This window comes from Bos indicus, chromosome X (assembly GCF_029378745.1).
Source record: "Bos indicus isolate NIAB-ARS_2022 breed Sahiwal x Tharparkar chromosome X, NIAB-ARS_B.indTharparkar_mat_pri_1.0, whole genome shotgun sequence".
Classification (NCBI taxonomy): Eukaryota; Metazoa; Chordata; class Mammalia; order Artiodactyla; family Bovidae; genus Bos; species Bos indicus.
The window spans coordinates 142,137,645-142,157,477 of record NC_091789.1 but is presented as its reverse complement, the minus strand read 5'-3'; the positions used below and the strand labels follow the sequence as shown (position 1 = coordinate 142,157,477).

Sequence of the window (19,833 nt, the reverse complement as noted above, 5' to 3'; positions counted from 1 at the left end):
GCAGGCTATGGTCCATAAGGTCACAAACAGTGGGACATGACTGAAGCAACTTAGCACTTAGCACTAGCAACTCTACCTGAAGATAAGAATCATTGGAACTAGTTTCAACATTCACTCATGGATTCCTGTTTGCAATTCAGACCTGCTGAATCATAATTTTTAGAGTCTATTCAGTATTCAGTCCTGCCGCTAAGGTCAAGTCCAATCAGAAAGATTCTTGACCATCTTATTTTAACCTCTTTGATATTCTCAGAGAATCTGGGTGTTCATTGATTTGAAGGGCTGGAGTAGGGTTTGCAGATAAAATATGGGATACCCAGTTAAATCTGAACTTCAGATAAATGATGAATGTAACTTTTTAGTTAAATATACTTCAAATATTATGTGAGATCCACTGATGCTAAAAAATTGATGTTTGTGTGAAATTCACATTTAACTGGGTGCCCTGTGTTTTTAAGTCAGTAAATCTGGCTGGAGGAGTACTTGCAAATAAGCCTGATGGAGCCTACCTTCATGCCAGCAGCTGAGCAGAACCACATGGTTCCTTCTTACAGCACAGTTAGACCCCATAGAGGGAGTCAAGAGAACCTTTGAAGCTATTAGGTCTTTGCATCAGAAAAGTAAGGCCTCATTCAGAGAACAGATACTGTAAGATACCTTAGCCCCTGGGAAGGATGCCTAGGAACTCAGAGTGGACTCTTTCTGAAATGGGGCGGGAAATGAAGGGAATGCATCTCACACCAGACACAAGGGCAGCGTTCCTCCCAGAAGCGAGGAGTTCTGCACAGGATCGCTGCTTCATAGCAGCTCCCGGTCCACCCTGGGGATAATGTCTGCTTCCAAGGAGGCTCTAAAGCAAAGCAGCCAGTGGACTCTACTTTTATGTGCGCTGGCCCTGCCTCTGCTCTCCAGGGGGCCAGCTCTTTGCCCTCCTGGTGGAAAAGAGTGTCTGCCAGCAGCTCTGAGGTGGGCAGCATCTGGCAGTGGTAGAGGGTTTGGTGCAGCCACAGGGATGGGAGCCAGGAAAGGAGGTCCCCGGAGCATCTTCCCAGCAGAGTGTAACTGTTTGCTTCCAAGGTGTATATCGCGGTGAACTTCTAGCTCCCACACTGCACAGACCCAGGAGCCAAACCCCTCCAGAATTTGACCTTTGTCCTTGGTGCTTCTTAAGGATGTGTGGTTAGATTTGAAAAGGGATTATTTTTTAGTTCGTGCTGGCACTTTTAGTTGGCTAAGTTCTACAAGTGTCCTTCTGACCCATGCATTTTATGTCAACACAATCACAAACTAACGTGTGGTTATTTCTGATACTAATTATTCAGTTATTTGTTTTATATCACTTGATGTCCCTTGCCCTGAATTAACTCACTGAGTGGCTTTTTCCAGCCAACAGCAGCAGCTGAACTCTTGTTTTTTACTACTTCCTGAACATGCCTTATTTGACAGAATGTTATTTATAATAAAATTCAGTCTCCTTCTAGCTTATTACTATAATCCTGTATTTTACATGTAAATTATATTAGGAAGCCAGTGTATTTTTGTTAGTAATTTAGAGTTTGCAGGAAAAACAGATTGAGAGAAAAAAAAAAACAGTTTTTGTTTTTTAATAAGTTCTCTTCCTCTGGGAAAGATAAAGATTCTGATACAAACTGTCGTTTAGTAATCCAGAATAAATTGTTGCATTCTCTCCTTTCACTTAAAAGAATGTTCCATGTGTCGCCTCCTATTGTACTTTTGCAAAAGGTTTTAACAGAGTATACTCTGTTCATACCTTGAAGGGCTTGTTCCAAATAAGACCTCTGGTGCTCTGGAGAAATTGGTGGACTTTTTTTAGCACCTCGTCTGGTGGGGGTGGGGGGTGGGGGGGGAAGGGGAGTAGGAACTCCATGAGTTCTCACTGCAGACAAGCAGTTCACTGTTCAAAAACCACCAGAGGATATTGTCCCTGCTGGATTGTGTGCAGAGAAGGACAGAAACTTGGCATGTCTGTTCTTGTAATAGTCCCCAGGTGGGAATTAGCCCTGTGGTGGGATCTGTGTTAAATTTGTGAACTCTTTTGCTCCCCACACTTTATGGAGGATGTGGGAAAACTGAAAAGGAAGTTAAAGAAAGGCAATGGAGCTGGTTAAAATTCTGCAAGCTAGTTCCTCTTCAGAAACCTTTCAGGAAATGGGCTGGTTTCCCTTGGGGAGAAGCGTTGGGTCAGGGTCAAATGTGTGGATGGGGTGGGAGTAGGGGTGGAGCTGAGTTACCCTGCATCCTGTGAAAATTGTCCCCTGCTTACAGGCAGGTTGACACCTCTGATTTGGATATTACTGTGGGAGGCCCGCTATAGATGGCTGGATAAGTCGTGCATGTTACACATGGTGCAGGGGGAGGGGACGATTCTTTCTAATTATGAAGGGCTCCAGGTTCACTATTGAGACACTAACTGTGAGACTCTGGAGGTGTTCTTACCCAACCTCTAACACACACATACGTACTTTGTTCCCATCTACAATTTGGAACCACCTAGAAGACCTAGCAGCCCATCTAGAGTGAGAAATATCACCTAGAGACAGGACAAATGGTGAAGGATGTTGGTTGACATCCTAAAATGACATCGTGTATTTCCTTCCCATGGTTGGGCTCTAAAGGAGTCTCCCATGTTCCTGAGAGAACAATGGAATTCCGGCAGGTCCCGGGCAGAACAGCACTGGCCAGGATTCAGTGATACCTCAGAAACTGGACCCTAGGCCTCTGGTTAGCAGTTGTCACCGAGCAACGCTGCTCATCACAGCTGCTTGTGATATGGAGTCACTTCCTTGTTCCTCTTGCTCTTGGAAAGACAGGCTTCTAGAAAATTTTCTTTAACCTACGCTTTCATTTTGCTGTTGAGTCACATTTAGGGTGTGAACTAGAAAATGTAAAAGCTAATATGTGTATTTTCACTGCAACATAAATGGAGAGTTTGTCTAAGGTTTTCTGACTCATTTTGACTGGAGTGTAGTTGTAAGTGGAAATTTTGTAGTTTAGTCAGAGTTCAGAAAACTGAGGCTTGGAGTTATTTATTTCAGATGTATAAAAATAGGAATTTATTTTCATGTGTGCATTTATATTGTGTTGTGATAGCTGTTTGTTTGCCAATCTGTCCTAATATCTGGTCCCAGGAGTGCCTAGTGTCATAGAAAGTGTGAACATTCAAAATTGGCTTGTGTGTCTTCAGGACGGTTGCTTAATCTTTGTGAGCTATTCATCATTTCCCCATCTTGTAAAATAAGATGTGTATACGTAAGGCTGCTTTGAAAAGCTAACGAGACACTGTAAAGACAGATTGTGAGCCCAGTACATGACCTAAAAACGTCCTAATCGTTCATGTAGTCACCTGAGTATACAGCCCGCAGTTGTGAGGAGCAAGTCCTGTGCCCCTTCTGGAATTTGTCAGAGAAGAAATTTCCAGGAGTCTGGTGTAATGACTTTTTTTTTTCCTCCAGCCACAGGACGAAGTCTTCAGGCTGGCCGCCTCCCTCGGGAACCTGGGGCTTGAACCAGGTACCACCCTATGGATGGGAGATGACGGCAAACCGGGATGGCCGAGACTGCTTCATCAAGTAAGTTGAACACAACACTCATGAACGGTGCCAACTTTGCCTTTTGGGACATTTCTGTTTCGACCCTTGACTCGGTAGAATTAGCATTCTTAAATTGCGGACTCCTGGGCACTTGGAGGCCATGACTCAATCAACTGATCGCCTGGGCCTTCCATATCTGGTGACATGAGTTTGCTTTGTTCTTGGGCTCGTGCCATTTTAGGCTGACAATACCCAGGGTTGCAGGTCCTCCTGGGCCAGAGCAAAAATGTATGTTATTGAATCTTAGGCCAGTTGTATTCATTGTCTGAGATGAGTGAATAAAGTTTGACATGGAGGAATGTCATTTGGAAAGCCTTCTTGAAACGGTTAAGACAGAAATGTTCCTGGTTCTTCTCTAACTAGAAAAATCATCAGAGAGGATTACATGCATTATGGGTTGTCCTGTAACTTTCTCCCACTAACATTAGTTAAGGTTTTGGATATTTTGTGGCACTTTTCTTTTTCAATTGTGCTAAAATATATATTACATACAGGTTATTTAATTTATGTTATATATATAATGGCTATGTTACATATAACATAATGGTAAATTTTATTTACCATCGTAACTGCCTCTAGGCATACAATTCAAGGACATGAACTATATTCACACTATTTGCAACTATCACCACTTTCATTTTCCAGATCTTTTTCATCGTCCCCAACAGAAACTTCTGTCCACATTAAACAGTAATTCCCTATTCCCCCCCCCCAATACCTGTTATCTTACATAAATGAACTCATACAATGTACTTTTTTTATCTGGCTTATTTTACTGTGCATAATGTTCTCAAGGTTCATTCATGTTGTAGAATGTCTAAGAATTTCATTCCTTTAAGACCAAGTAATATTGGGTTGGCTAGCAGTTTGGGTTTCTCTGTAAGATCTTACTGAAAAATCCAAATGAAGTGTTTGCCCCACCCAATATTTAATTGTATGGATAGATCCCATTTGTTTATCCATTTATTTGTCTGCAATCATTTGAGCTGTTTCCATCATTTTGCTCTTATGAATAATGCTACTGTGAACATTAGTACCTGGAGGAAAGCATGGCAACCCACTCCAGTATTCTTGCCTGGAGAATCCCATAGACAAGAGGAGCCTGGTGCGCTACAGTCCATAGGGTTGCAAAGAGTCGGTCACTACTAAGAGATGTAGCATGCACATAAGAGCATTAGTGCACAAGTATCTGTTTGAGTCTCTGCTTCTAATTCTTTTGGGTATATACCTGGGAGTGGAATTGCTGGATTATATGATAGTTAGATGTTCATTTTTTTCAAGAATAACCAAACTGTTTTTCACAGAGGGTATAGTGCTCTGGTTTTTTGCAGTTGTGTGAAAAAAGTTGCTTATATTGCACCTCTAATAACAGCAAGAGGCCACTCTGTTTTCTTCTCCAATCTAAGTGAAATATTCTTAATTATGAGAAATTAGTGAACAAGATTTGAAATCACAAAGCATATTTAGCCCTAGCCTAATAGAAGTGAACAGAGGTTGTAGGCCAAGGGGAAAAAATGTTTCAATACCACAGGCTTCATTGTTTGTTTCAGCCCAGCAGACTATGGACTGATTAGCAAATATAGGATCCATGTGAGATAGGGGATCATTTTTATAAAAGTGGAAACATCTGCCAAGACTGCTATTGAGTATCTGCTCTTCTGGACAGTCCAGCACATTTAAGTTAAGACTGCTGGCGAGTAGCTTCGGAAAAACTCCTGTGGGTGTTGTCAGTGGTTTCCTAGTCTCTGCAAAGGGAAGAGGACTTCTCTTTAGAGTTCAGTTTGTGACTGTGGGGCTGGCTTCCTGGGTCCTTCCTAAATAGGATGGGGAAGGAATCTGTCAGGAATCTTGAAGATACGAAGATAGGCCAGGAATTTTTTACACTCTATGTTGTTGTTTGCTAATTTCAACAGTTTGCCTGTGTCCCTCATAATGGTAGAAATATGATATTTTTTGGTATTATATTATGCCATCTATTTCATAACATGGATATGAATTTATGTAATTGGCACAGTTGAGGTGGCCTAGATGCGTTGACTCAAAACAATAAAAATTTCTGCCAAAGAAATGTAATTTTAAAAACACATGGGTTATGAATTTTGTGATGGTACAACTCATGCTTTCCTAATTAAAATGGATTTTCCTTTGTGGTTGGATTGAGACTCCTGTACATTAGAGGCCAGTTGATCAATAGATACAAACCCAAACGATGGCCCATTGGTTGGAGATTCTAGGAACCCCAACTAGATCTACAGATATGCATTTCCATCAATGTCATTGACATTTTTAAGGGCTAGCCCAGGTGTCAATTTAACATTTACACTGGCCTAATGCCAGCTGTTGAAACATGAAGGAGCAGATCAGCAACTTATTAGAGAAGCCTGCACTGATTACTAAACGACAAGTTTTAAAACCAAAGTCACCGGTATCACTTATCTAAATCCACAGAGCTTCTTCCTTGAAGAGTAAATTTCCACAGTCTTCTCAAAGATACTGTTTAAAGATGTCAAAAATGGTATTTCTTTTGAAAGTCTTTGTTGTTTCTTTGCACTGATGAGTTTTATAGTATGAGTTTTATAAATAATCAGAATCATTCTGAGTTTTTCTCTTACCAAGTAAGTGATGTCCGTTACAAAGAGATTACAAAGTGTTTCTCTACTCATTAGTTTTAGAAGTTAAAAGAACAATTTGAAAAACTAATCTATTATTAGTAATTAGCACCTTTGCATTTACTTTTCAACTCTGTTACATTTTCTCTTTGAAAGAGAAATGTCTTTTTTCTTATCTTGTCTTGAGATCTAGATGATAACTCACATCAGACAATTGTTTTTGATGGAGATACAACAACTTCTAAGTGATGGACAGAGCTATGGGAGGAACCAGGGTTCACTGTTCTTAGAGTTAATGCTATTGTTAATTAATTCTATTGAGATAATTGAGACAATTCTATTGTTACAAATATTTCAGAATATGGCTCAGAGTAGTTTAAGATGTGTTCAAATTTCATCTTTCCTCTTCTATCCTCAATTATTTACAGTAGGGCTGGGTAGCATGTTTTCTATAAAGAGTTACTATTCCATGGGGTTAAAGACGTCTTTCCCCTTTGGTGTTCATATGTTTGTTCTCTACATCTGTGTCACTATTTCTGCTTTGCAAATAAGATTATCTATACCATTCTTGTAGATTCCTTATATATGTGTTAATATATGATATTTGTATTTCTCTTTCTGACTTACTTCATTCTGTGTGACAGTCCATGTCACTACAAACGGCCCAATTTCATTCCTTTTTATGGCTGAGTAATATCCCATTGTATATATATGTACCACGTCCTTTTCCATTCATCTCTTGGTGGACATTTAGGTTCCTTCCATGTCCTGACTATGAAAAATAGCACTGCTATGAACATTGAGGGTAAAGTAAAGTTGCTCAGTCACGTCTGACTCTTTGCTACCCTGTGGAGCGTAGCCCACCAGGCTCCTCTGTCCAAGGGATTTTCCAGGCAAGAATACTGGAGCGGATTGCAATTTCCTTCTCCAGGGGATCTTCCCAACCCAGGGATAGAACGCAGGTTTCCCACATTGCAGGCAGATGCTTTAATCTCTGAGCCACCAGGGAAGCCCAACATTGAGGGTACATGTGCCTTTTTGAATTATGGTTTTCTCTGGGTATATGCCCACTAGCGGGATTGCTGGGTCATATGTTAGCTCTATTTTTAGTTTTTTTTAGGAACCTCCATACTGTTCTACATAGTGGCTACACAATTTACATTCCCACCAACACTGCAAGAAGATTGAAAAGGACAAGTTTTGTTGATATGCTTAGAGAAATAATTTTTTTGAGGTACGAAGAACATTGTGTAAGAAACATGACAGATGGGAAAAAAATTTCTCAGTTTCTCATTATTAACAATTAAGAGAGACAGCAGAACAGGGGAAGGGAGAGAAGCAGATCGGAAGAGAGAAACTAGCAAGAGAAGAGTCTTGAAAGGATGCATCCTGGTGAGAAATGGCTAAGAGAGGGAACAATGGGCGGGCAGAGAAATTAGGACAAACTAGGGAAAGTAAGGTACTCTGAGATGTTTCTTATAATAATAACATCCATAAATTATAAATGAAGCTGGATATACATATTGCTATAGATATAAATAGAGAAATAGATATGGATATAGTTAAGGATTATAGATAATCATGTAGACATTGATACAGATATAAATGGCTACAGATATACAAAGAGAGTTGTAGATATAGATGTCAGTGGATATAGACTATAGATCGAGATGGATAGACATAGACCAGTGACTGTGCACCCAGGTTTGCCCAGGAGGTTCTTGATTTATGGGTATTCTTCTGGCATAATTTCTGATGGCATCTCCTTTTGTTCTCAGAGTGTTCTGATTTGGATAATATAAGGTAACTATATATCAAACTACCAAAGTTTAGAAAATTCTTGGAAGATGTAGGATTGCATTTCATCTTGACAACTGTCCTGTGAAATAGTTAAAGCACACAGAGGAATCTCCTTCTTGCAGAAGAAGCTGAGGTTCACGGGAATTGGGGTCTCCACCTCCTATGGCTAATCAGAACAGTGTTTGCACCACATTGTCAAGACTCCAAAGCCTTGGTACTTTTGACTTTTCATCCATACTAAGCTTTGGTCAATACCCCTAGGATTCCCCAGCCCCACCAATGTACTCTGCCATACCCTCCCTACTCAGCATCCTTAGAAATTGCCTGGGCAGCCTGATTATCTGCTCATGTGTACAAGCACTCCTTGGTTACACCTAACATGTGTCCCCCGCAACGTATATTGAGCACCAGCTAAGTGGTGAAGATGGGGCTTCCCATGTGGCGCTAGTGGTCAAGAAGCCACCTGCCAACACAGGAGACATAAGAGAGTCCGACTCATTCCCTGGGTCGAGAAAATCCCCTGCAGAAGGTCATGGCAACCCACTTTAGTATTCTTCTCTGGAGAATCCCACGGACAGAGGAGCCTGGAGGCCTATGGTCCATGGGGTTACAAAGAGTCAGATACCACTGAAGTGACTTAGTACACACACATGCAAGTGATGAAGATGTTAAAATAAGCAAGGTGTATTCTTTCCTTCCAAGCTCTTAAAATGTGGTGGAAGTGATCTATGAAACAATAGAATATGCTTTAGATACAGGGGAAGGCCCAAGAAGGAAACCATCTGTCTTTTGGAGCCGGGGGTGAAGATGCAGGCCGTTGCCATGGGTCTCACACTAACAGAGAGGCCAACCATTATTCTCAACCAGGTAGTATCTCCTTTAAGCCCTTTCAGTTCAGTTCAGTTCAGTCTCTCAGTCGTGTCCGACTCTTTGCGACCCCATGAACTGCAGCACGCCAGGCCTCCCTGTCCATCACCAACTCCCGGAGTTCACTCAGACTCATGTCCACCGAGTCAGTGATGCCATCCAGCCATCTCATCCTCTGTCGTCCCCTTCTCCTCCTGCCCTCAATCCCTCCAGCATCAGAGTCTTTTCCAATGAGTCAACTCTTCGCATGAGGAGAGACACATAATATGTTTCATATCAAAAATGAGGGAGCAATGTGAGTTCCTTATTTTGCATTTTTTAATTAAATGAAGCAATATATGCTTATTTAACTGTAGAGGTGGGTAGAGATAATGCAAAAATAAATGCTTTGTAAATTTGTTTTTGGAGGCTGAAGAAAAAATTTAAGCATGAGCAAAATAAATATTAAAACATTTGCCACCAAAATAGATTAGATGAGCCACACTGGAGTCTGGGGAAAGGGATGAGGGGCTGGGCAGTAGGAGACCAGACTGGAGGGTCATTTCCAAACCACACGCCCTCATTTTTCAAGTTCTAAACTCAAGAGGCTTTTTCTTTTTTTCTCTTCTTTTTTGACCTACTGGTTTTCTGGCCACTTTCCCCCATAAGTTTGCAAATGTAACCCTGTGTGCATATTGGACAAGACACAGTGTTCCATTATTGAACCAGCAATTCTCATGGGGGGTAATTAAACCAAGTCACTATCTTCTTAATGCAGAGGAATTCAATTCTGAAACCTGAATATTGGATACTAGTAATGAGATGTGGAAACTTCCACTTTGTTTTCCAGTATGGCTTTGGCCCAACTTGGGAGTTATATAGCCATTGCTATCTGCCAGTCAATTTAGTGGTCAATGAGAAATGTGTTTTTGGCTCCTCTATCTCCAGAAAAGAATTATCTGAAGAAATACAAGTACTTTTTGTGCCCCATCCCTGTTTTTTATTAACCATAAGACAGTTAAGTCAACATGACAGAATTCTGTTATCTTGAAAATTACAAATGACAAAGCCTTGTTCAGTTTCTCAGTCAAGTCCAGCTCTTTGCCATCCCATGGACTGCAGCACCCTTGGCTTCCCTGTCCTTCACCATCTCCCAGAGCTTGCTCAAACTCATGTCCATTGAGTTGGTGATGCCATCGAACCATCTCATCCTCTGTCTCATCCCCCATCTCCTCCTGCCTTCAATCTTTTCCCAGCATCAAAACCTTTCATCATCCTAAAGTGGGAGCCTCTGAGTATTCCCTCCAGTCTTTATCTGGTCTACTTCAAGTGTCCCCAAAAGGGAAGAAGCAATTGATTATTTTCAAATACTTTTGATAATTCTAGGGCTAGTCTTTGTATTTTTTTTTTTTTTTACATTTTTACCCCAAGATTTCATAAGAGAGTCTTAGAGTTATTCTGTGGAGGAATCCAATAATCTTTTGTTATGTGATGAATGCCCTTGAACTTTTCCTTCTCTAAAATTTAAAGAATAAAAATAAGTCAAGAAGAGTTAAGTTATAAAGTTCTGTGTGTATATTTTGGTTGCACCCCTCAACCCCTTGATCAATTTCATATTTGAAGCAGATTTCAGTTTCTTACTTTATTAAGCTTACATTTTAAAAACACACTCAACAGAGGACAACTGAATCTGAGAGATTGCTCAAATTGTTACTCTTTGTTTCTGGCAATAAAAGGCAGAATGTCTTTGTAGAAATTAACAGTTGTGCCAATAAAAGAAATAGGAGAGATCTATTTGAGGTGGGTTGCTCTGTCATTTTGTGTGGTTTTAAATTAAGAGCCTAGAGTAGAGGCAGTTTGCCTCATTTTTGTGTTTTTGGTGAAGAATTCTTAAATAAAATGTTTCGCTTCCAAGTACACACAATGAATTCTGCATAAAATGTAAATAATTGCCTCATTGCAAGAGCAAATGCCATTTAGGTAAATTAGTTCCTTAGGATTCCGAGCACCCACTCAAGGGGAGGGAGGTATATTATAATTTTGGAAGTGGAGGAACAAAGTAAACGTGATAGGATCATTACACGAAATGAAAGGTAATTATGTCATGTCAACGCGAAAGCTTCCCAGGCTGAACATTCGGGGCTGTTTATTCCCTTCATTGGAGCAGATTTGTTTTCTTTCGAATCTGACAAAGCACCTCTCCACTGAGTTAATAATCACAGCTCCCAGCTGGAAGGTAAGTTTGCAGAGCTGATGGAAGGCTTTTAACAGGAAGGCTCTGAAATGACACCATCATTCCAGTTCTACCTTAGCATATGGCACAGCAAACTGTGCTCGGCAGACTTCTCCTTTATTGGAGGTTATTTCATTTCCCCTACACGTTTAGTTTTTGTAACTTTGCTGGTGGACTTAATCTGGCCATCATCTAGGACACGTCCCTAATGCATTTGCTTATTTGATACCAGCAGGCCAAGGTATCTGAAGGGAATGTAATTATTCAAAGTCCCTTGGGCTACTTGATTCCGGCCAAGTTGGGACATGCACATTTGGGAAGAGCTGTCGACAGCCGGCTCTCTCTTCTCCTGAGCTGTTATGTAGCCCCTGGGGATGTACATGAGGTGGGTCACAGAGCCCATTTGGAATCCCAGGGACAGACAGCCTGTGCAAAGGACAAGCACCTGGGTGGCCAGGTTTCCATCACAGCCTGTAATTGAAATAGTAGCTTGGGGCTGCCTACCACCCCTTGCTTCCTGAGTGGCCTTTGTGTCCCTACTTTCTGGACTGAGCCAGCCCTTGCAGAGAGCAATTTTGATCTCATCACCTAGGGCTGGGACCCAGGCAGGAAACTCTGGCCTGTCCCGAATGGCAAGTAGGGGATGTGGCTATTGAGCCAAGGAAATTGGCTAAACTGAAGAGAACAAGGAATCACCTGTGGTGGCAGGTGTTTTTCATCACTGTCTGCACTGCCACCTAGGAGGAGGCACAGAAGTGCCTTCCTGGGGCCCACCAGGGGGCAGGAGACAACTGTTCCCCACCAGGCCCTGACCTCTATTTCCTCTCAAAACCCGAGTAAAACCGTCTTATTAGTAGCCACCTTCTAGGGAAGAGTCTCTTAGTTGCAAGGCTGAGAGATGGCAATGCTTTTTAGTGGACACTCAGATCAGCCTGAGTCAAGAGCAGTGATGTCCCATCTCTGTGCCCCAGGGTGCGCCACTCACCCACTGCTGGAGCACAGGTTTGGTGACAGCAGTTCACCGAAGAAGGCTGGGAGAGACTCTCAGATCTGTCCAATATTAAAGTGAAGTGAAAGCCTCTCAGTCGTGTCCGACTCTTTGCGACCCCATGGACTATGCTTTCCATGGAATTCTCCAGGCTAGGATACTGGAGTGGGTAGCCTTTCCCTTCTCTGGGGGATCTTCCCAACCCAGGATCGAGCCCATGTCTCCCACATTGCAAGTGGATTCTTAACCAGCTGAGCCACAAGGGAAGCCCATCCGATATTAAAGGACACAGCTAAAGATGCAGGGCCAGCTACTTCATTTTTGGTGCCCATTCCAAAATGAAAACACGCCCCTTGTTCAAACAGCAGGATGACCGTGCTCATAAATGTAAAGGTTTTCCATTTTTCCTATGTGTCTCTGTCAACATGTCTTTGATTTTCTATTGAATGCCATTGGAACTAGCCAAAAACAAAATTTTTTAATCATTAGCATGAGTGTTCCCAATCATTTATATATTATGCAGTGTGAGTTTTAGATGCAAATAGCAGAGTAGGTAACTCATATGAGGAACTGCTGTTTCACATGTACACATATTTCATTCTGAACAGAGAGTAGAAATGCACAAAATGAACTCAGTGATTTTTGTTTTACTTCTTGACATGAGTACACGGCACCAAATCTCCCTTTCTTTGGCTTGCTGATGCATAAGGAGAACCAACAGGCGGCTCAGTGGTCAAGAATCCGCCTGCCAATGCCGGAGACACAAGAGACATGGGTTCGATCTCTGGATCGGGAAGATCTCCTGAGGTAGGAAATGGCAACCTACTCCAGTATTCTTGCCTGGAAAATTCCATAGACAGAAGAGCCTACTGGGCTACAGTCCATGGGGTCACAAAGAGTCGAACACAATGGAGCACACTTGCAAGCAAGCAAGGGGAACCAAGACGAAAATGAATTCTGGGTGCCCCTATTTTTCCCACGCCTTATGTGTCATCACCTTGAGTTTAAGGGGATGCCTGGCCAGTACAGGGTGATCACATGAGGATGAGAGGATAAACAAGGACTCCTTGATCATGTTGCTCAAAAAGCTACATCTGTTCAGAACTAATTAGCCTTCAGTCTTCATCTCCAAACGTCTCCCCTTGAGGTTTTTTAAAAATAATTTATCATGCATTTCTCAGTAACGGCCTAGGAAAGAGGGAAACTTGCCTGGAGCTAGCTATTGACTGACTCAGAAAGCCGTCTCCATGCCATTTCCAGGATGGTTTTTGTCACCCTAAGGTATATACTTCCCCACTCTTCTCCTGTCAGCTATTAATTCTCTTGGTCAAGTCAGCAAGGTGTGTTCTGTGTGTGCTATGTCGCTTCAGTTGTGTTCATCTCTTTGCAACCCCATGGACTGTAGCCCACCAGGCTCCTCTGTCCATGGCTTTCCCAGGCAAGAATACTGGAGTGGGTTGCCATTTCCTACTCCAGGGGAATCTTCCTGACCCAGTGATTGAACCCACATCTCTTACATCTCCAGAATAGGCATGCTTTTTCTATAAAATATCAAATAGTAAATATTTTAGGCTTTGGAGACCATTTCTCTTTCAAATGAAAACAGTGCAACTCTGCCACTATAGTGTGAAAGAAGCTATAGGAAATGTGTAAACGAATGGACATGCTTGTGTTCCAATAAAACTTTATTTAAAAAAATTGGTGGTGGGCTAAATTTGACTCATGGGCTATAATAGTTTGCTAAACCTTGCTCTAGAACATTGTGCACTTGGCTGCAATCTCATATGAAAGGAACCATGCCAGACATTGGTAAAGTGACTTTTGAGGCTGCATTGTGAGTCACGTAAGGAGTTAAAAAAGGACTCCAGAGCCCCATTTTTCCCTGCTGCCGCTGCTAAGTCGCTTCAGTCCTGTCCAACTCTGGGACCCCATAGATGGCAGCCTATCAGGCTCCACCGTCCCTGGGATTCTCCAGGCAAGAACACTGGAGTGGGTTGCCATTTCCTTCTCCAATGCATGAAAGTGAAAAGTCAAAGTGAAGTCGCTTAGTCGTTCCTGACTCTTATTGACCCCATAGACTGGAGCCTACCAGATTCCTCTGTCCATGGGATTTTCTAGGCAAGAGTACTGGAGTGGGGTGCCATTGCCTTCTCCGCCGTTTTTTCCTACTTGTTGCCTAAAAGCTCCATGATGTATCTCTTGTCAGTAAGAGTTCTTGTACAGCTCTCACAGTCATTGTTGTTGTTGTTCAGTCGCCCAGTTGTGTCCAACATTTTGTAACCCCATGGACTGCAGAACACCAGGATTCCTCCCTGTCCCTCATCATCTCCTGGAGTTTGCCCAAGTTCATGTCCATTGCATCGGTGATGCCATCCAACCATCTCATCCTCTGATGCCCTCTTCTCCTTCTCTCTATTGTCTTCTGACATTTATTGCATGTGTGCTAAGTTGCTTCATTCATGCCCAACTCTTTGTGACCCAAGGACTGTAGCCTGTCAGGGTCCTCTGTCCCTCATGTCTAAAAGGTATTCTAGGAATAACATTGTTAAAATCCACTAAAGAAGTAGAATTTTTATTTTGAGCGTATCATGATTCCCCCCACACACACATTTTCAACCAACACCTTTGCTGTAGGGGGTTTGAGGGACAGGAACTGACAGCAACTTGAAGCCCAGTCACAGTGGAATGCTCAATGCAAGCACAAATAATTATTAGGGAGGTGAAAATTACATAGCAACTTGCTCATACTAATGGTCTACGGAGAAACAGCTCCATTGTAATTTCAAAACGTTAATTGTCCATAATGTTTTGAAGAAATTCTACTCATTATCTTTTTCAAATTTTATAAAGCTCCCATATAAAGGTCCCCAGTTTATTTTTGCTCTATTCTAGGCTGTTCCCTTGGCTTCCATGACACCATCCCACTTCTTTTGTTCCAAACTCAAAGAATATTCCTTCTCATGGCTCCTCAACTTGTTCTTTTTTCTTTCAACATTCAAAGTTCACTTTGTCATATTTTCAAGCCTATATTTCTACTTCAGTTCAGTTCAGTTCAGTCACTCAGTCGTGTCTGACTCTTTGTGACCCCATGAATCGCAGCACGCCAGGCCGCCCTGTCCATCACCATCTCCTGGAGTTCACTCAAACTCACATCCATCGAGTCGGTGATGCCATCCAGCCATCTCATCCTCTGTCGTCCCCTTTTCCTCCTGCCCCCAATCCCTCCCAGCATCAGAGTCTTTTCCAATGAGTCAACTCTTCGCATGAGGTGGCCAAAGTACTGGAGTTTCAGCTTTAGTATCATTCCTTCCAAAGAAATCCCAGGGCTGATCTCCTTCAGAATGCACTGGTTGGATCTCTTTGCAGTCCAAGGGACTCTCAAGAGTCTTCTCCAACACCACAGTTCAAAAGCGTCAATTCTTCGGTGCTCAGCTTTCTTCACAGTCCAACTCTCACATCCATGCATGACCACTGGCAAAACTATTAGAACCCACACAAAAAAAAGAAAAAAACAAGGATTCATGAACATAAATACTTTGATACCATTTGATTTGAATCCAAAAATTTCTGGAGACGCATGACTGTCCCACTACAGCAGACAAAAGAGATCAACAGGGCTTGGTTTACACTGTCTGGAGTGTTGTCTTCGCAGTAGCAGTTGGTCAATAAGTGTTTGTTAAATAAGTACTTGCATGTGTGTTTGTACGGGTAGATGCTTTTTTTGTTTGGTTGGTTGGGTGGTTTTTTTTAGCTGTGGGGCATGTGGAATCTTAGTTCCCCAACAAGGGATCAAGCTCATGCCTCCTGCAGAGGAGGCTCAGAGTCTTAACCACTGGCAAGTCATTTTTGTTTGTTTTTTATTTGAGGAGGTGGGTGAATGAATTATTGGTTGGATGAATAGACTTTTCTCTGAAACGTTTTGCTCAGTACGTTGTTAGGAAAGATGCTGATATACAAATCAGTGAATGAAAATTCTCTCTTTAACTTATTGATATAGAAATTTCATACCAAAAGTTGGTCTTATTATTTCCTCAGAAGACCTTAAAAGTTCATCAAGGCCTTGTCAGTGAAGTATATCTTAGTGTGGCTATTTATGTGTGTGTCTGCACTCAGTCGGTGTCCAACTCTTTGCAACCCTTTGGACTTTAGCCCGCAAGGCTCCTCTGTCCATGAAATTTTCCAGGCAAAAACAGTGGAGTGGATTACCATTTCTTCTCCAGGGGATCTTCCTGACCCATGGATTCAACCCATGTGTCTTTCGTCTCCTGCATTTGCAGGCAGATTCTTTACAACTGTTTATATGAGCTCTGATATTCAAGATATAATTAAAAAACCTTTTTGGGGTAGTTTGATTGCAGTATATTCCAGCAACAAGTGTTATATTATCATAAGCACAGAAATGAAAGAGTAAAACCACCTGTGCTAGAATGCTAGCTTTCAGTACTAGCTGTGTGATGCTGGGCCATCATTTGGACACTATGGGCCTCATTTTTCTCATTATAAAATAATCTGTATTAGAAAATAGTGTCCACTGGGAACCTTGTGAGTTACAAGAAACAGAAATTCTTAACCAGTTTATCTTACACAATAAAATGTCTATCTTTTTGATTTATGTATCTAAAAAGTAGTGGTAAAACTGTCATGGCCTAAGGAGACATGACAACAAAATATGATATGGTATCCTAGCTGGTGGGTTTCCCCAGTGGCTCAGTGGTAAAGAAACTGCCTGCAATGCAGGAGATGCAGGAGACTTGGGTTCGATTCCTGGGTCAGGAAGATAACCTGGAGAAGGAAATGGATATCCACTCCAGTATTCTTGCCTGGAGAATCCCAGGGACAAAGGAGCCTAGTGGGTTCCATTCCGAGGGGTCTCAAAGAGTAGGACAGGACTTGGCAATTAACCAACAACAGCAATCCTGGATGCCATTCTGGAACAGATAAAGGACATTTGGTAAAATCTCAGAATCTTCAACCTGTCTTGAAAAAAGGCATTTGGAAGGTCATGCAGTGTTTTTCCTTTTCCTGTGGGATCTAGTAGTCGTAGTAACTTGGTTGCTGTAGAATACTTGGGAAATACAGGACAATATGCTGTGAAATATTCAAGATACTTACTCTTTCCCTTCACCATTAGTCGAAATTAAAGACGCCTTCACATCCGCAGTACAATTTGTAGAGTTGGGTTGAAACCCTGTCATGTTGCTAAGCAATTATTTTCCTATTTTTATTCACCTTTATTTCTGCCTCTTTTTCCCTAGCTTAAATATTTAGTAGACTAGAACTGTCTTTAGGATGATATACTTCTTAAAGGCTTTATTTTTCAGTCATTGGTCAGAGTGCTATTATGTAAATGACTGAAGTAAGTATTAGGAATGTGAGTTTGAAGATCTTCAGGGTCAAAGAGTGACCCTGGAGAGAGAGGCTTGTGAAATAGAACTGAATAATAAAGGAGCAAAGGAAGGATAAAGTCAAGGAAGCTTTTAAATTCCTATAGGCAGAAGGCTTGACCACATCTCTGGAGGAAGATGAAAAGAAGACAGGCTTGGGAGTAGAATGCATTGGAAAAGCATGGCACTGGAGGAAGGCAATGATCTCTTTTATAACTAAAACAGGCAACTGTGGAATGATTTGTTCAAATGTATTTTGGCTTACTGTCCAAATACCTTTAGCTCATATAATAACTTTTAAAATGTGTTCATTGTTGGCTTGTGATCTGCCTACTTCTAAAAAAAAATCAGAGCCTCATTTAGCCTATGCATTTCTTGTGCAAATTAAAAATGGTACCCCCTTTTGTTGTGTGGACCACAACAAACTTTGGAAAATTCTTAAAGAGATGGGACTACCAGACCCTCTTACCTGTCTCCTGGGAAACCTGTATGTAGGTCAAGAAGCAACAGTTAGACCCAGAAATGGAACAATGGACTGGTTCAAAATTGGGAAAGGAGTACATCAAGGCTATGTATTGTCACTTTGCTTATTTAACTTATATGCAGAGTACATCATGAGAAATGTCGAGTGGAATGAAATCAAGATTGCCGGGTGAAATGTATGGACACAGTAACATGGAAACTTACCATACCATACCTAAAATAGATAGCCAATGGGAATTTGCTGTTTGACTCAGGGAACTCAAACCAGGACTCCGTAACAACCCAGAGGGGTGGGTTGGGGAGGGAAGTTTGGTAGGGAGGTGACATGGGTATACTTATAGCTCATTCTTGTTGATGTTTGACAGAAAAAACAAAATTATGTAAAGCAATTATCCTTCAATTAATTAAATAAAATTAAAATTAAAATATTGCCGGGAGAAATATCAACAACCTCAGATATGCAGATGATACCGTGCTAATGGCAGATAGTGAAGAGGAACTAAAGAGCCTCTTGATGAGGGTGAAAGATGAGAGTGAAAAAGCCGGCATAAAGCAACATTCAAAACCTAAGATCATGGCATCACATCCCATCACTTTGTGGCAAATAGAAGGAGAAAAGGTGGAAATAGTGACAGACTTTATTTTCTTGGGCTCCAAAATCACTGTGGATGGTGACTGCAGCCATGAAATTAAAAGAAGCTCATTGGAAGAAAAGCTGTGGCAAACCTAAACAGTTTATTGAAAAGCAGAGATAGATATCCCTTTGCCAACAAAGGTCCATGTGGTCAAAGCTGTATTTTTCCCAGTAGTCATGTACAGATGTGAGAGTTGGACCTTAAAGAAGGCTGAGCGCTGAAGAATTAATGCTTTTGAACTGTGGTGCTGGAAAAGACTCTTGAGAATCTCTTGGACAGCAAGGAGAGCAAACCAGTAAATCCTAAAGGAAATCAACCCTAAATATTCATTGGAAGGACTGATGCTGAAGCTCCAATACTTTGGCCACCTGATGCAAAAAGCCATCTCATTTGAAAAGACCCTGATGCTGAGAAAGATTGAGGGCAGGAGGAGAAGGGGGTGACAGAGGATGAGATGGTTGAATAATATCACCGACTCAATGGATGGGTGACAATATATTTGAATAATTGTTCCCCAGGTGCAATTTCCAAATAGAGTCCAAGGGCCATTTAAAAGGCAAGGCTATGAGGTTACCAGGAGGAATTCACCTGCACCGACACCCATACATATATCAAATGTAGGGTTCATTTGTCTAACTCTTCACTAAAGTAAAATATTCTAATACTGGCAGGCTAAAATTATAAACTCTAGACGTACATTATAGCTGTTGATTTAATGGCAAGATTTACAAAAATGCAATTCCCTCCTCGTATGCTCTGTTGAGTCCCTGTTATGAGGCGCACTAAAGTTCAGAAGGGAGGGTTCCCTTTGGTCCTCATTCTGAGTGGGTCCATGTTGCCAATGCTGTTTGTTTTCTCTGTGGTCTTTGTTGTTGTTTTTTCCTTTCTTTTATGTTCTGTGTTGGAGGACTACCATGTGGCAAACTTCTCACATGGTTTTGGGCTTTAAATCTGCCTTCTAATAATGGCAGCTTGCATGTGTGCATGCTAAGTCACTTCAGTCTTGTCCTACTCTTTGTGTTCCCATTGACTGTAGCCTGCCAGGCTCTTCTGTCCATGGGATTCTCCAGGCAAGAATACTAGAGTGGGTTGCCATGCCCTCTTCTAGGGGATCTTCCCCACCCAGGGATCGAACCCGCTGCTCCTTGGCTCCTGCATTTCAGGCAGATTCTTTAGCACTGAACCACCAGGGAAGCCTAATAATAGCAGACCCTTCCCCCCAAATATCTTGATTCCTCATTTCC

General features: G+C 41.7%; 1 protein-coding gene across 4 annotated transcripts in view; it reads left to right on the top strand.

Moving 5' to 3' along the window:
* Nucleotides 1–19,833, top strand: part of FRMPD4 (FERM and PDZ domain containing 4) — a 554,242-nt gene that overhangs the window by 349,349 nt on the left and 185,060 nt on the right. For all 4 annotated transcript variants that reach the window (XM_070784969.1, XM_070784967.1, XM_070784968.1 and 1 more), the window contains one exon: nucleotides 3,474–3,590. In XM_070784969.1, coding sequence (XP_070641070.1) covers nucleotides 3,474–3,590 — 117 coding nt within the window. The remainder of the gene's footprint in view (nucleotides 1–3,473; nucleotides 3,591–19,833) is intronic.